We start from the raw sequence: 15141 nt of genomic DNA on the forward strand, positions 1-15141 counted from the left end.
GTGGCAGAACTTAGATGTGAACACTAGTTTATATGGTTACAAAACTTGGCTTCTTTCCACTACACAACATTAACTCCCCAGCACTACATAGCAGCAGGAACACAAAACTATGCATTCTGTTTTTTACTACTAACCTCACAAAATCTGGGCACATCATTAAGTCTATCTGCCTCTCCATCGTCTGAAAAATTAAGGAGTTTTTTTGAATTTGATTTGATTTTGAGGTTTCCCTCCGGCTAAAAAAGTCTATGATTTTATTAAGTTACCCATTTAGTGATGTAAAAACTCATAAAAAGTTTCAAAATACAGCAGAAAACCGTCTCTATTTAGAAAACAAAAACAGAAAAATTGAACACACACACACACACACACACACACAGCTTAAAATTTTTTTCCAGGACTTCACATTAGCAAAAAGAAATAAATGTTAAAGAAAAGACCAACATCTCATTTCATTTTATTATAGCAAGTATGACTAAGCAAATGCTTGAGAGAACAAAATATCAATCTGAAGTATTTCAAGATGCCAATTTTAACACCTACATTTTCAATGGGGGGAAAAAACGCAAAACTCAGAGCCCTGACACATCTACAGACCTTATAATCAAATAACAAGCAGATTTACCGACTTTTATTTCACACCAAAAACACTGCAACCAGGCTGGGGTTTTGTTTGTTTTCATGTCCATCTGAAAACTGTCCTGCACTAAAACGCCTCACTGGCTTCCCACTATCTTTCAATTAACATCCAAAATCCTTAACATGACTCAACAAAGTCCTGAATGATCCCGCTCCTCTCTCTCTGGAGCTATCCTCTGCTATTCTTCCCTTTGCTCTTTTTCTCAATTTCTTTCATTTCCTCCAAGACACTTTTTTTCTTTCATTTTAAGGCTTTCATAAATCTGTTCTTCAAAACCTAGAATGCTTTCACAGCTCTCCCACCATTTCGCCCTAGCAAACTGATCCTCATCCTTTTAAGCTAAGATCAAATGTTATGCCAGCAAAAGCCTTTTTTGACCTTCCAAACATACATTTCACAGCACTCTGGACTTCACAATACTCAAAGATCTTATAATTACTTGTTCAACATTTGTCTTCCCTGCTAAATGGTAAACAATATGAATATAGTTATTTCAGGTTGTTTCCCAATATCCCCAGTATCTAACACACCGCAAAGTACAGATTAAGTACTCAATGCTTGCTGAATTAACATTGAAAATGCAGGGGAAGTCCAAAACCATGAGATATTTTACTAGCACAGGTAGCTAGAAAGTTCCATACAAGTTTTGAGTTACATCTTAACCTTGGGCCTTCAAATGTCCTCCCTTCAAATAAGTGCTATTTGGCAATTACACCTTTAAAGTAAAGCAAAAAAATCCCTTTAGAGAACACATCCTAAAGTTTCACAAAACCAAGGCTAGAAACCACAAGTCTTAAGCAATTGGAATCAGCTTTAAAAGTCATAGAGAACTCATCTAAAATGCAATGAAAGGACAGGAACTTGGATAAGGGCTCAATTTTACCACAGCAATGTACATTATGAAAGGACCAATCCCAATTCCTACCACTGTCTAGGCTGTACTAGCAGCCTTATTTATCCTAACAGTAATGACTGCAGTGCTACAGTCATCTAAGAAGGCTATAAGATATCTGAAACATACTTTATTAAAACTGAATAAAAGTCACAAGCATACACCACGTAACTATAATCTTCTTTTAGGTTACAGTATAACATATAGAGATGTTAAATCACTATGTTGCTTACCTGAAACTAATGTAACATTGCGTGTCAACTGTAACTCAAAAATTTCTTTAAAAAGGAATGCTATTTAAACTCAAATCTTTTTTTACACTTTCTGTTCATCTAATACCTATTGAGTGCTAATTACAAACCAGGCAGTGTCTAAAGATTAACACGTATTATTTCCCCATACAGATGAGGAAATGAGAGGCACTGAGTGAAGTAATTTACCCAATATTATACAGCTGGTAGGTGGCAGAGGCAAAATTCAAAGCCAGCCATTCTGACTCTGAAGTTCATCCTCTAAACCACTACAACCACTGTTGCACTCTCTCTCTCTCTCCATCCATTGAAATAAGGCTTCTATCTGGACCATCTCACTTCAATGAAACTATTTTGCTAAGGTCACCAATGACTCCTACCTATCCCAACTTAAGGGCCACTTATCTGCCTCTACCTTTTTCATCCACTCTGCAGCATCTCATCAAATTGACAACCCACCTCTCTTGCCATACATTTGTTTCGTAAGTACCATAAATCTCAGTCTTGAGATCTACCTCAAACGTGGGCCCTCATTTCTTCCCTATCAACATTCTGACTAGGAAATCTCCCACAATTCCGTAGTTTCAAATACTCTCTGCATGACTCTTTCTCTAGTCCTACGTGAGTTATAGACTCAACCCAACCACCTCTTAAATATCTAACTTGAATGTGTAACAAACACCATTACCTTTCCTCCTCCCCTCAACCTGTTCTCCCCCAGCCTTCTCCATCATCACCCATCCAGCTGTTTAGGCTAACTTCTTAGTCATCATCCTTGATTTCCCTTTCCCTTATCTCCCACATCCACTCCCAACAGCAAGTTTTATCAGATCTACTTATAAATCATATTTTGTTCTGTCTCCATTACCATTCTAATATAAACGACCTACATTTCTGCCTACAGTGCCCTTCAGAATAGTCTCTTCATTCTTGCCCCCTTAATCTCCGCAAAGCAAGCGGTGTTAAAATCAAATCAATCCCTGCTTGCTTTAAATTATTTAAGGTCTCACTGTATTTTAAATAAGATCCTAGGTCTTAACCATGACCTACAGAACCTAAATAATGTGCTCCTGACTAATTCTCCAACCTCCTGTTATTCTATTCTCTCCCCCATCACAATGTTCCTTGCAGCCAGAGTTGCCTTCCTTCTCTTCCTGGAACACAATATGATCATATCTGCTACAGGGACTTTGCACTTGCTGTTCCTTCTACAAGGAACAGTCTTTCTCCTGACTTTAACACAGATGGTTTCTTCTCCTCCTTAAGTGTTGCTCAAATGCTACCTCCTGTGAGAGGCCTTCTAATCAGTCTTTTATATGACCCTCTATTATTACAACCGTCACTGCTATTTTAATCTGGAATTATCTTATTTCTTTAATACTCATTTATTATTGTCTTCTCAACTTTGGAATTTAAAAGCTCTATCACCAAGGCTTCCCACAATATACAGCAGGCACTTAATAAACTTATTAAATGAATGGATTTTCCCTCTTTCATTTTGTTTATTGTAAATCAACTAATTATGATAAAGCACCTGACCCACGATATATTTTGTATGTATTAAAAGTTAAATCCTTAAAACACTCTTATTTTTTCCAATACAAAACATTCCAGCATTCTGAACAACCCCCCCCAACACACACACACTGAGTCCATCTACAGCATCCCACTTAAACGTGCCAAATATACCATATGGATAAATAACATTTTCTTCCTCCTCCCCAAGCTAACAAATCTGCTAGTGGGAAAAGAGAATCTTACTGGGCAGCTTAGCACCTGTTACATCTTCAATCAGTTAAGAGAGGTGCGGGTGAGCCAGATAGCACATGGGAAACGTGGCCTTTCTTTCGGGGACTATATTTAGGTAAAACGTGAATGGCTTACATTAGAACTGTCCTAATCCCTAACAAGGGCCATTCACTTCATTTAAAGAAACAAGGTAAAACAGTCTATGGGCAAGAGGTTATGCTCGGATTCACTAAAAGAAAAGAAACCGATTTGGGGGCCCTCACCAAATATGTGTGTAGATTGGGATCGGTCTACATATAACGGGAAAACAAGAGAAGGAGGTATCAGTTGGAGGACCAACTCAGCGGTATGATAAAGGTCAGCTCAGGCTCTCTGAGGAATCCTGAACCTGTAAGCGAGGGTGGAAATGGAGAAAACACAAAACCCGGGGATCTATGTTCACCGCTTCGGCCTCCATCACAGGCACTTCGGGCAACTGCACAGATCTCTGTGTCCGCCTATCTCCCACTTTCATCCCTGCAAGGAGATAGCCCCCGGATACTCACATGGGCTCGAGAGTCTTGCTGAGCCAGGACTTGAGTGCCTCGAAGTTTTCAATGATCATTTTAGAAACCATCCACAGCGGCCCCGAGGCCCGTCACACTGCTCTGCCCGCCCAGGTCGCGGCCGCTACAGCCGCCGCTGCCCCCGCCCCCTCCTCCGCGCGCCTCCCGCGTGGGCCGCGGTGGGAGGCGCCGGTGGCAGGTTCCCGCGAGCCCCGATCAGCGAACAGCTCTGCGGGTACCGTCGCAGGCCGCGAATCCACGGGGTGCCAGGAGCTCCCCGTCCCCGGACCCCGACTGAGGCAGCAACGGTTTGCCCGGGCCCTCCCCCTTCCCTCCACCCGAGCAAATCTTGAACCCGGAGCGCGACACGCGCCTAGATCCGGGCTTTCACTCAGCCTTGGGATCAGGTGGTGTTGGCAACGCAGAACAGGCAAAAGTGAAGAAAGCGAAGACGAAGGGCAGCTAAATGGAAACGATTCGGGGGGTCTTCCCGGCTCCTAGCACCCCCAAGAAGATGGCTGCCGATAAATCTCGCGAGAATTGATGAAGTCTCGCGGTGACTCCCGGTGCCTGTTGGGAAGAGACGTAAGATCGGCGGGGAGCGCGCTGGTTGAGTGTGGTACTTCGATTTTTTTTTTTTTTTTTTTTTTGGTTATTTACGTGGTTCGCCGCCTTTGTGTTTTTATTTTACGCCTTGGCCCGCGTACGGAATAAAGATTTCCTTTCTTACGAGAAGGGAGAGGCCGCTGACTTCAGAAACAGTGGGAGTCCCAGTTCGTCCTATGTAATAGATGGCTGTGGCGCATGAGTGGAACGAACCTCCGGACCAGAGCGCTCCTTGAGAGCGTCTGCACGTTGTGCTGGGGACGAAGGGCGGCCCGTGGTCTCCAGGTGTGCTGTACTGCCTCCTCCGTTTATCTCAGTGTCCTGCAGTACCGTACTGTGCGCTGTGGTGTGGCCAGGATTGGGAAGCACAGGCTGGTGTAATCTAACCCTTGGAGACTTCTAGAGGATTGGTGTCTTGTCCAAAATTACTCGCCTTGATCGCAGAGAGGTAATGATCTAGGGCTGCCCCAAAAGAAAGGTGAGATAACCTCGACGGTTCCGAAATAGTTTTCGAACCATCTGAAACTTCGGACTTTTCCCCCAGCTAAAATAAGAACAGTGTGTTTTTAATTCTCTTCCTTTAGAGCCGATTCAGCCACAGATAGGAAATTAAATAGTGTCAAAAGACCCTTCATATCAGCGTTCTAAATAAATTAACTTCCCTTCTGGGGAAGTTTGAATCCTGTCTGTGTTAATTTATTTGCTATTATTTACTATGGTTAAGGTACTAGGTGGGATTTTGCGAAAGGTCTAGTGCCTGTAAACTATAATGAAATGAAAATAATTAGCAACATAAAGACATTTAGAATAAGTAGAACAATAAAAAGCTCTCGTGGCAGGCGGTGGTAGACGAAATTGTCCTTAAGAACTCTGCGTTTGTAATTTGCTAGATTGAAGTGTCCTTAAGCAATAAGTGGGAAAGATTATCAAATAAAAAAAGCTAGACATTTGTTTTAAAATACAGCATGTAGAGTAGAATGAAATTAGAATTCAGTCACCGAATAACCTAGATGTTGGTTAAAGTGATTTAGCCAAGTGAAATAAGTTAGAAGCAAGAGGACAAATATCATATGATTCTACTTATGAGGTACTTAGAGTAGCCACACTCAGAGACAGAAAGTAGAATGGTTGGGTGTCAGTGGTGGGAGAGTAGGGGTAGGATGGGGAAAGAGTTATTTGGGATGCTGAAAAGTTTCTGGAGAGGAACAGGGTTGATGGTTGCATGGTTAATGCGATCCAATTGTACACTTAAAATGATTAAAACAGTAAATTTTATGTATATTTTATGACAATAAAAGTGATTTTTTAATCTTTTTAAGATTTTATTTATTTATTTGACAGAGGTCACAAGTAAGCAGAGAGGCAGGCTGTGTAGAATGGGGGGGGGATGGTGGGAAGCAGGCTCACCGCTGAGCAGAGAGCCTGATGCCCGGCTCAATCCCAGGACCCTGGGATCATGACCTGAGCTGAAAACAGAGGCTTTAACCCACTGAGCCACTCAGGCACCCCTGATTTTTTTATTTTAATGTTGCTGTGGGAAAAGTAAAATCCTAATTGTTTAGCTTGTTTATTTAAGAGACTTGTCTTGGGCTGACTCCAGGAGGGTTTTCAACTTCATCACCAACTGTTCCTTAAATGTAGGTGCCTCTGCTCCTGCCTTCCAAAGCTAACCACCGTTCTACCAATACTGTATACTCTAGGTAAACCGATTTACTCACCCTCCACTTCTCCAAACACTTATCTACATCATTTCCACAAGGAACACCTCCACTTCTTTCTCTGGTTGCTCAAACCTTACCCACTCTCTCCTAATACCACTGGTACTGTATGTTTGAAGTCTTCTTTGACTTTTCCTAAACAATAGCAACAGCCTTTTAATCTTTGCCTCTTTGGCTGTCCCCATTATCAGTTCATCTTTAGTTGCCTTTATCATCATTGACTTTAATAGCAATCATTGTAAAACTTGCATGTAATCATGTAACTTCCCTGCTTACAATCTTCATCAACTCCCACATTGTCTTTAGGATAAAAATCAAAATTTTCCAACATTCTATAAAAGGGCTTTCATAATCAAACCCCTACCTATTTGTCTTAGAAAGTTCTTTCACTCTCTTTCAGGCTTTGCTTCAGCCATCTTGAGCTATTCCATGTTCCTTGGAAGGAGGTGTGTTCCCACACTAAATGGGGCTATTGCGAATGTTTTTTCTTCCCTTTCACTTGATGAAATCCTATTCATCCATCATAATTCAGTGTATACAGCCTTACCTTTAGAAAGGCATCCCTAACCTCCCTGCTCTAAACCAAGAGTCACTCTGAGATTTTCTCCTGTGCTTGCGTCTGTTATAGCACTCTTGCTTTATTTTTCCAAGTATCTGATTATCTCTCCCTTAGTAACTATAGTTTTGAAGCTCCTGCTCCAAGCACAGCCCCAAAATATTCAATCAGTTCTCAGTTTTTTGAATGATTCAGTGAACCTCCGCCATTTCCATGAAATCTTCCCTGACCAACGAAGCTGACAGTGACCTCTTCCTCCTCTGAATCCATTGTACAGTGCTTGTTATTATTCCATATTTAGTCATCAGTGCTTTGTAGCGTGCTTCTCTTTCTTAACCATTGACATCTATCCCTTATCACTTCAGTACTTCATCTTTGGCTTTGCCTTCAAAAGTGATAATTAGGGGCACCTGGGTAGCTCAGTGAGTTAAGCCTCTGCCTTCAGCTCAGGTCATGGCTTCAGGATCCTGGGATTGAGCCCTGCATCAGGCTTTCTGCTCAGTGGGGAGCCTGCTTCCCCCTCTCTCTCTGCCTGCCTCTGTGCCTCCTTGTGATCTCTCTCTCTGTCAAATAAATAAATAAAATCTTTTTTTAAGTGATAATTAGCTAGTGTTATCACTGCTGCTAAGAAATTACTAAAACAACCTCTGTTGAATACTTTCTGCATTCAATAACAAACATTTCAGAATGTATGTCAGTATTAGGTTACCTAGTTAACATTTTCCAATACACTGTGCTCTTTGAAAGCCCGTTGACTTTGTTAGTGATGTTCCTTTTGCCTGGAATGACTTTCCTCGTTGCTCAAAAACCAGCTTCTCACTGATGCCCTAGGCAAGGATAGTTGCCTCTTGGTTGCTACCTGTAGGATATGAGTTAAAACATCTTGTTTAGTTTTCTTCTCTGTCTCCTTAACTAGATTATGAACTCTTTAAGGACTAGGACTCAAGCTTATTCATCATTGTACTTCCCACGCTTAGCACAGTGTCTGGAACTCAGAAATGTTTACTGAAGGATATGTGCTTAATTTTAAATAGGAAAGAAGTAGAGGCAAGGGAAAATATTTTGGACAGACAAGCCATAATGATACTTCCTAATAGACTTGTATCTCCTCATGGTTTATTTAGCTGCCCTGATCCTAGGAAGATTCTCCATAGTGTAGTTAACTCCTTCATAGGTTCTTCCAGTTCTCTCTCCTAGCTGATGGTTGTAATCTTATTACTCTCGGTGGTGTCTTTGGGCTCTGGTTTAAAAACTCAGCCTGCATTTTTACATCACAAAGATACTCTATATGTTCTATTTCCTTTATAGTTCATTACTCTCCAGAGAATCACATTTAGATCCTTATTCTCTCTGGAATACATTCCTTTATTTGGTGTAAGGTGGGGAGCTAGCCTATTTTTTCTCCAGATGGCAAGCCAATTTTTCTCTGAAATTCTGCACAGCAGTATATCCCTTTCTCATTGGTTTTTGATGGCACTTTTATTGTATATCTTATTTCCATTTATATATGGCTCTGGATCTGAACTCTTCAGTTGGTCTCTCTGTTTATGACTACAACTGTCATAAATAAAACCTGTTGTTTTTACTTACCAAAACATAAAAAACCTGTTGTTTTTATTTACCAACATCTTATAGTCTATCTTAATACCTATAAGGGCAAATCCCCCCTTTTTGCTTTTTTTTTTTTTTCAAATTTTACTTAATGTAAACCTTTGTTCTTCCAAATACTTCCTAGAACAAGATTGTTGAGCTTGTAAAATAAAAATCCCTTATTGAATTTATAGGTTAATTGGTTGCGTGGTAGTCACAGGTGCACTTCTCAGATCTTCCTTCAAGAAAGGGCTCGCTGCCCAACTGAAGGCATATAGTTAGCTGACAGCCTCCAGCTGTTAACTCCTAGGTTCACCTGAGCTTTCAAGCTGAAGTTACACTATTTTCAGGGCAGCCCCTTTTCCCCAAGCCCATCCTCAGCCAAAGACCGTGTCAGGCATTGTATAAGGACATACTCAACGTTGATGATAGAGGCTCTGTGAGATCTTGCATGGCAGTCTGACAGCTCCCCCTGCCCAGTCCTGCTTCCTCTCTTTCACTTTCACAAGTGCTAGTCTGCAGTAAACCTTTTGCACTTCTAACTCAGCATCTCCCCAGAGAATCCAACTAATGACACAAGTTATCTGATTCGTTCTATTTTTATAAATTAAAGTCATAATTAATAACAAAATCTAGCCATACCTTCTGGCCCAATTGCTTCTTTGAAACCATCCCTATCCAACTCAATTTAATATAATCTCATCCCAACACATACCTTCTTGGCAAGCCTATGACTTTCTCTGGCTGTCATTGATTTAGTACCTCTCATTGAATTGAATTCCCTGTGACCTCCTTGAGTACTTTTTTTCTTCAGTTACTTCTTTATCTCCTGTTTTCAACCCTTGTATTCTACTAGGCCTTTCCAATGCATTGTTCAACAAATGTTTCCTAAAGGTCTCTTCTCCACTGCTTGCTGAGAATACAGTGGTAGACAAAAAAGACACTGTATCTGCCCTAAGGAGCTTATAGGCTCGTAAAGAAGGCAGACTTCTAACAAATAATCATATAGGAAAAAAACTTACAAAATATATTAGATATTCTAAAGAGGGGGAAATGAACCATTTTAACAGTTTAGAATGCTGAAGCATGGTTTCTCTAAGGATATGATATTTAAATGGTTAAGAAAATGGAATAACGAGTACAAGTTAGCCATGTGAAGCAAGATAGAGACAAGAACATTTCTGTCCTACATAATAGCTTGTGGGATGTTCCTGAGGTAAGGAAGGGTCAGGATCTTAAAGGTCAGAGAGGTGAGAGTGTGTCAAGTCAGGAGGAAACATAGCTATAGGCCAAATTAGGTAAACAAGGGCCATGTTAAGATTTTTAAACAAGATTTTATTTAAAATCTAATGTGCAGGGGTACCTGCATGGCCTGGTTGGTTAAGTATCTGCCTTGGACTCAGGTCATGATCCTGGGGTTCTGGGATTGAGCCAGCTTCTCCCTCTCCCTCTGCCACTCCCCCTGCTTGTGCACTCACATGCACAATCTGTCAAACAAATTAAATCTTTTAAAAATAATAAAAATAAAATACAATGTGCATCAATTGAGAGGTTTTCAGTGTGGCAGGTTGAATTAAAAACATGAAAGTATACACTTCTTAGAAAGCTTAATTAAATTTGGGAGTTTTTAAATACAAACAAAAAGGAGGCAAATCACCTTTAACATAAAAATGCTAGGATTTTTGTCTCCCTAGAAGTAGAATCAAGATCATGTTAATAAAGGGAATATAGTTTTCTCATCTGAGACTAGAGGCCAATAACTTGGAAAGAGAAATAAGGCTTTGCTGTGGTGAGGTATGTCCTTAGGTAATTCGAGAGAAAACCCTTCAGCAATTGCTAGTAGTGTAAACTAGGATCAGAGGACATATGATTTCCCCCTTAATAAGATCAGAGTACTTCTGGTTGCAATAAAAGAATTTGAAGGACAATCACCAATTCTTTAGTGGGCACTCCATTTATACCCATAATTGATTATAATGACTCCCTATAGCAGTACTTTAATGGAAGGGATCTAAAACCTAGCAGAACAGTACAGAGTAAGAGGACTAGGAGTTGTGCTATTAATACACTGAGCTTTTTATTCTACATAAGGAGAGTAAAGTTCTTCCATTTGAGGAAAGCACTGTCCAATAAAAATATAATAGGAGCCACATATGTAATTTTACATTTTCTAGTGGCCATATTTTTAACAAAGTTAAAGGTGAAATTACTTTTAATATATTTTATTTTGCCCATGGTAACTAAAATACTGTCATTTCAGTGTGTAATATAAGACTTATTGAGATATTTTACTTTTTTCTGGTTACTAAGTCTTTGATATCCAGTGTGTATCTTACCCTTGTAGCTCTCTCAATTTAAGCATGCCACATCACAAGTGCCCAGTAGCTACACCTTGCTAATGGCTATGCTCTTGGACAGCACAGCTTTAAAACTAGAGAGTGTCTCATGTGGGTATTTAATTATGGCTGATGTCTGTTGTTTCAGTGTCATTGGTTATTTTCCTCTGCTGAGGTACTGGCCTTCAATAAAATTGGGCTTGAATTTCAAAGACCCTAATTAAGGTTCTACATCATTACTTTTGTAATAGATATTTTTTGTCCTGAGACTACTAAGGAAACAAGAACGAAATGTAGAGTTGAACTTTCTTCAAAAGATGGTTCATTCCTCCCTCACTTCTTACTAGCCAGGCAATGAGAGGGGGAGGAACAAAAGGGTATACCCAGTTTTCTTCTGATCCTTGGCTTGAAGGACAGAGATTGCTCCATAATAAATATGTGTTGGGAAAAAAGCAATGAAGTGAAATAATACGGCAGAGTCCCCACAGAGGCTCTCTAGAGATCATATGCATATAAGCCTGTAAATACCTACTTCTCATGGAATTCCAAAGTGAAGTTTGTCAATCTTCTTTGCTTTCTCTTTGGGTATGTTTTTGTTTTTGTTTTGAGGCAGTCATCTTTACAGTAGCTGATGGAATATTACTTGTATCATGAAAGATGAAGAGAAGCCCAAGACCCTTTACTCTGAGCCTAAGCTGTGAGACTCTCACCCAGGGTATAAGCCTTGTTCCCCAGTGTTCCTTCATTCAACAAATAATATACTGAGAGCCTACTGTGTGCTATGAACTTCTCTAGGTCCTGAAAATACAGATGTAAACAAGACAGGCAAGCTTCCTTCCTTAATAATTTCTTAAATGTTCTTTATTTTGGAAAAATTTAAACATACACAAACACAGAAAAGTATAATCTTCCCTATCATCTAGTTTCAACAACTATCGACTCATGATCAGTCTTATTTCATTGATATTCTATACTCTCTTCTTACTCCATTTGAAATTATTTTGACAACATAAACATCACATCATTTACCTGACAGATGGGTGTTTTATTTTATTTTTATTTTTTTATTAACATATAATGTATTATTAGCCCCAGGGGTACAGGTCTATGAATCGCCAGGTTTACACACTTCACAGCACTCACCATAACACACACCCTCCCCAGTGCCCATAACCCAACCACCCTCTCCCTACTCCCTCCACCCCCGCCACAACCCTCAGTTTGTTTTGTGAGATTAAGAGTCTCTTATGGTTTCTGACAGATGGTTTTCACAATATTACAGATTTTTTTCCTCTGGATACTGAGAATTATACCTATCTGTCATCATCTATGACAGTTTATACAAGGGGCTTTGTGTGTGCATATGTGATATGAATATGTAATGTGTGTGTGTATACATGTGTGTATATATATATATATATATATATATATATATAATATGCATATATCTCTTCAACCACCATCCAATTAATCATTAATACTTATTGAGTCTTCCTCATAAGTACATCTACAATCTACTCATTATCATTTAGCCCAGGCTACACACTGCAGCCAAAGAAATGCATGAAAGCCCATGCTAATCATGTCACAATTTAAAATCTTTTATTGACTCCCCGATTATCAGACTGAGGTACAAATTTATTCATAATAACATCTAATTGAAATGTAGTGTGTTTTATGGTATTAAGCACCGTGCTAAGTGCTTTATAGATATTATGTTAATCCTCACAACTTAGCATTCCCATTTTATAGCTGAGAAAATTAAAGCCTTGAGTGGGCTAAGTACATTCAGGGAGTACTCAAGCATGGTAGAACTTGAACTCAGATCACTAAACAACAGTGACTGCTTCTTTAACCACATTTTACTTACTCTTTCATTATTTGGTATCTGTCTGGCTCTCCAAATTCATCTCACTTCCTCACCTTTCACACTCTACCGAAGTATTTGTGTAGTTCCCCAAATAAACAGTACTGTATTGAGCAATAAGCAAACTAGTATATGCTGAAGAAAACATCAAAATAGGGGATGCCTGGGTGGCTCAGTTGGTTAAGTGCCTTCAGCTCAGGAATTCCGTGTTGGGCTCCTTGCTCAGCAGAGAGCCTGCTTCTCCCTCTGCCTGCCACTCCCCCTGCTTGTGCTCTCATGCACTCTCTCTGACAAATAAATAAGATCTTAAAAAGAAAAATCAAAACAGGAACATAAATATATTTTTTAGAGAATTTGGAAATTTCTCTTAAAGTATCCAACCAAACATGATAAAAACCAGACAGAAGGAATTTCCTGCATGTATTTTGTTATTAACATTATTTTGAATTTGACTTTAAAATGGAAAAGCATTATAATATTTTTGATGCCTTAGGCCTATAAAATCCTCAGTCTATTCCTAACTGTCCTTTATTCTATTCAAAAACACCCTGCCCTTTATTCTCTTCTTTGCACAAAGAACCCCTGATGTTAAGAACATTTACCATGCCCAGCCTTATTCTGTACTTCACTCTTAATCACACTTCAGAATTTATCTTAAAAAATCACTTCCTCTAGGAAGTCTTTTCTGACTGGGTTGAGTGTTCACAGTGTGCATCCCTACTATAATTATATCACCCTGTATTGTTAATAGTTGTCCACCACATTAAAAGATCATATTTCTTGAAAGCAAAAGCTTTTTTCCATCCGCTGTTTTATTCCCAGTGCCTAACATATAATAGATAGTTCTTTTCTCTTTCCTTTCTTCAAATCAGGTTTATCAGCTGGCTGCTACGAGGGAGAATGTACACTGTGGGGAGTTCAACATTTCAACAGGTGGCACTTACAAAAGAATACCTATACAGAGTTTGTAGAACCGGAAGTAGTCATAGGATGGCCTTGGCAGAGATTGCTCTGAATTTGGAAACTAGGAACGATCGGTAAAGATACATCTTTAGGACACATGACTTTTTGTGGAGTTACTGTTCGGTTGGTCTGTCTGTGTGGTCTTATTCAGACTACCATGGGTCTGATGAGTTGCTATGCAGAGTCTGAAGACAATTTGTCTTGCGTGTCATGGTTTTGTACAGTTTTTCTATTTTGTGAGTGATGATATGGTTTTGCTAGTGATAGTTTCTGTTTCAACTTTCAGTTCCCTTTTCACATCCTAGTTGCCAGGTGAACCAGTTTTCCCTTTATCCAAAGAATAATGACAAATCTCCTGTCCTCTCAAGGAGTTCCCAATCTAGGCTATTATAATTTGATATAATAAGATATAAATAAAGCATTATGAGTTCAGAAAAAGCAACAAACTTTTTTTTAAACTACCATTTTGTTGATATTCTGCCATATGTGAGGCTCTACATATGATAAAGTACTAGGCAAATTACATACATTATTTAATCCTCAAAAATCCTATGAAATTGATATTATTTTTCTTGTTTTAAAGTCAAGAAATTGAGATGCAAAATGGTTAAATAACCCACAGAGGGTCACCTTGCCGAGAAATGATAGATCTAGGACTTTATTAGGCAAATATTTGCTGGGTACTATTCTAGGTGCTTTATCTAATCTCCAAAACAGACTTTTGACGTAGCTACCACTCTATCTTATTTCACTGTGGAGGAGACTGATTCATGGGGAAGTAAAATAACTCATCTAAAATCACAGAGCTTGTGACCACATTGTAGAGGCAGGATTCAGACCTTTGCCACTTGGCCCCCTGGTCCACAACCTTGTCTGCTGCTTCCCTTGAGCCCTATTTTTGGGCTCTCACTGTGCTGATGTGCCCTATTGACAGAGAAGAAGCTTTACAAAGGAGTTGAATGTGAGCTGGGGCATGCCAGTTAAGTAGGATATTTCTGGATGGATCAGCGAGATAAAGCTGTGCCATTCTATTCAGGGGGAGTAGTCGTCCAGAGTCCTGAGAGCAGGGAAAGGCTTGTTCAGGAAATGGTAAGGTTTGAGGAATTCTGAGTGCCTTACACGGGGAGTTGTGGCAGCTGATAGAGCGGGACACATGTATTGGGACCAGATTAGAACTTCAGAATTGCCCCTCACATTTAACTGAAAGGATGCCCCTTAACACTGCACTTGTCTCCGATTGGCTGTTCTGGTCCTAATGCATCCCCAAAGGAAAGAGATTTGTCACTACTAAAGATACTCATGCTGGAGGCAACTTCAAAAGAAAAGTTCCAGGAATGTGTTAAGCAGAGACCTTTAGGGGAAAAAATGCTGCTTAGAGTTATTTTTAAGGCAATTGCTTTGTGGAGCATAAGGTGCATTTGATTGTCT

General features: G+C 39.7%; 1 protein-coding gene across 13 annotated transcripts in view; it reads right to left on the minus strand.

The window, feature by feature from the left end:
* The window catches only part of LOC111146969 (RNA binding motif protein 26), a 79896-nt gene extending 75279 nt beyond the window's left edge, over positions 1–4617 (minus strand). For all 13 annotated transcript variants that reach the window (XM_022502766.1, XM_022502765.1, XM_022502760.1 and 10 more), the window contains exon 1: positions 4078–4617. In XM_022502766.1, coding sequence (XP_022358474.1) covers positions 4078–4148 — 71 coding nt within the window. In that variant the 5' untranslated portion in view covers positions 4149–4617. The remainder of the gene's footprint in view (positions 1–4077) is intronic.
* Positions 4618–15141: the final 10524 nt, after the last annotated feature.

This window comes from Enhydra lutris, unplaced genomic scaffold (genome assembly GCF_002288905.1).
Source record: "Enhydra lutris kenyoni isolate GAN:26980312 unplaced genomic scaffold, ASM228890v2 scaffoldscaffold15, whole genome shotgun sequence".
NCBI lineage: Eukaryota > Metazoa > Chordata > Mammalia > Carnivora > Mustelidae > Enhydra > Enhydra lutris.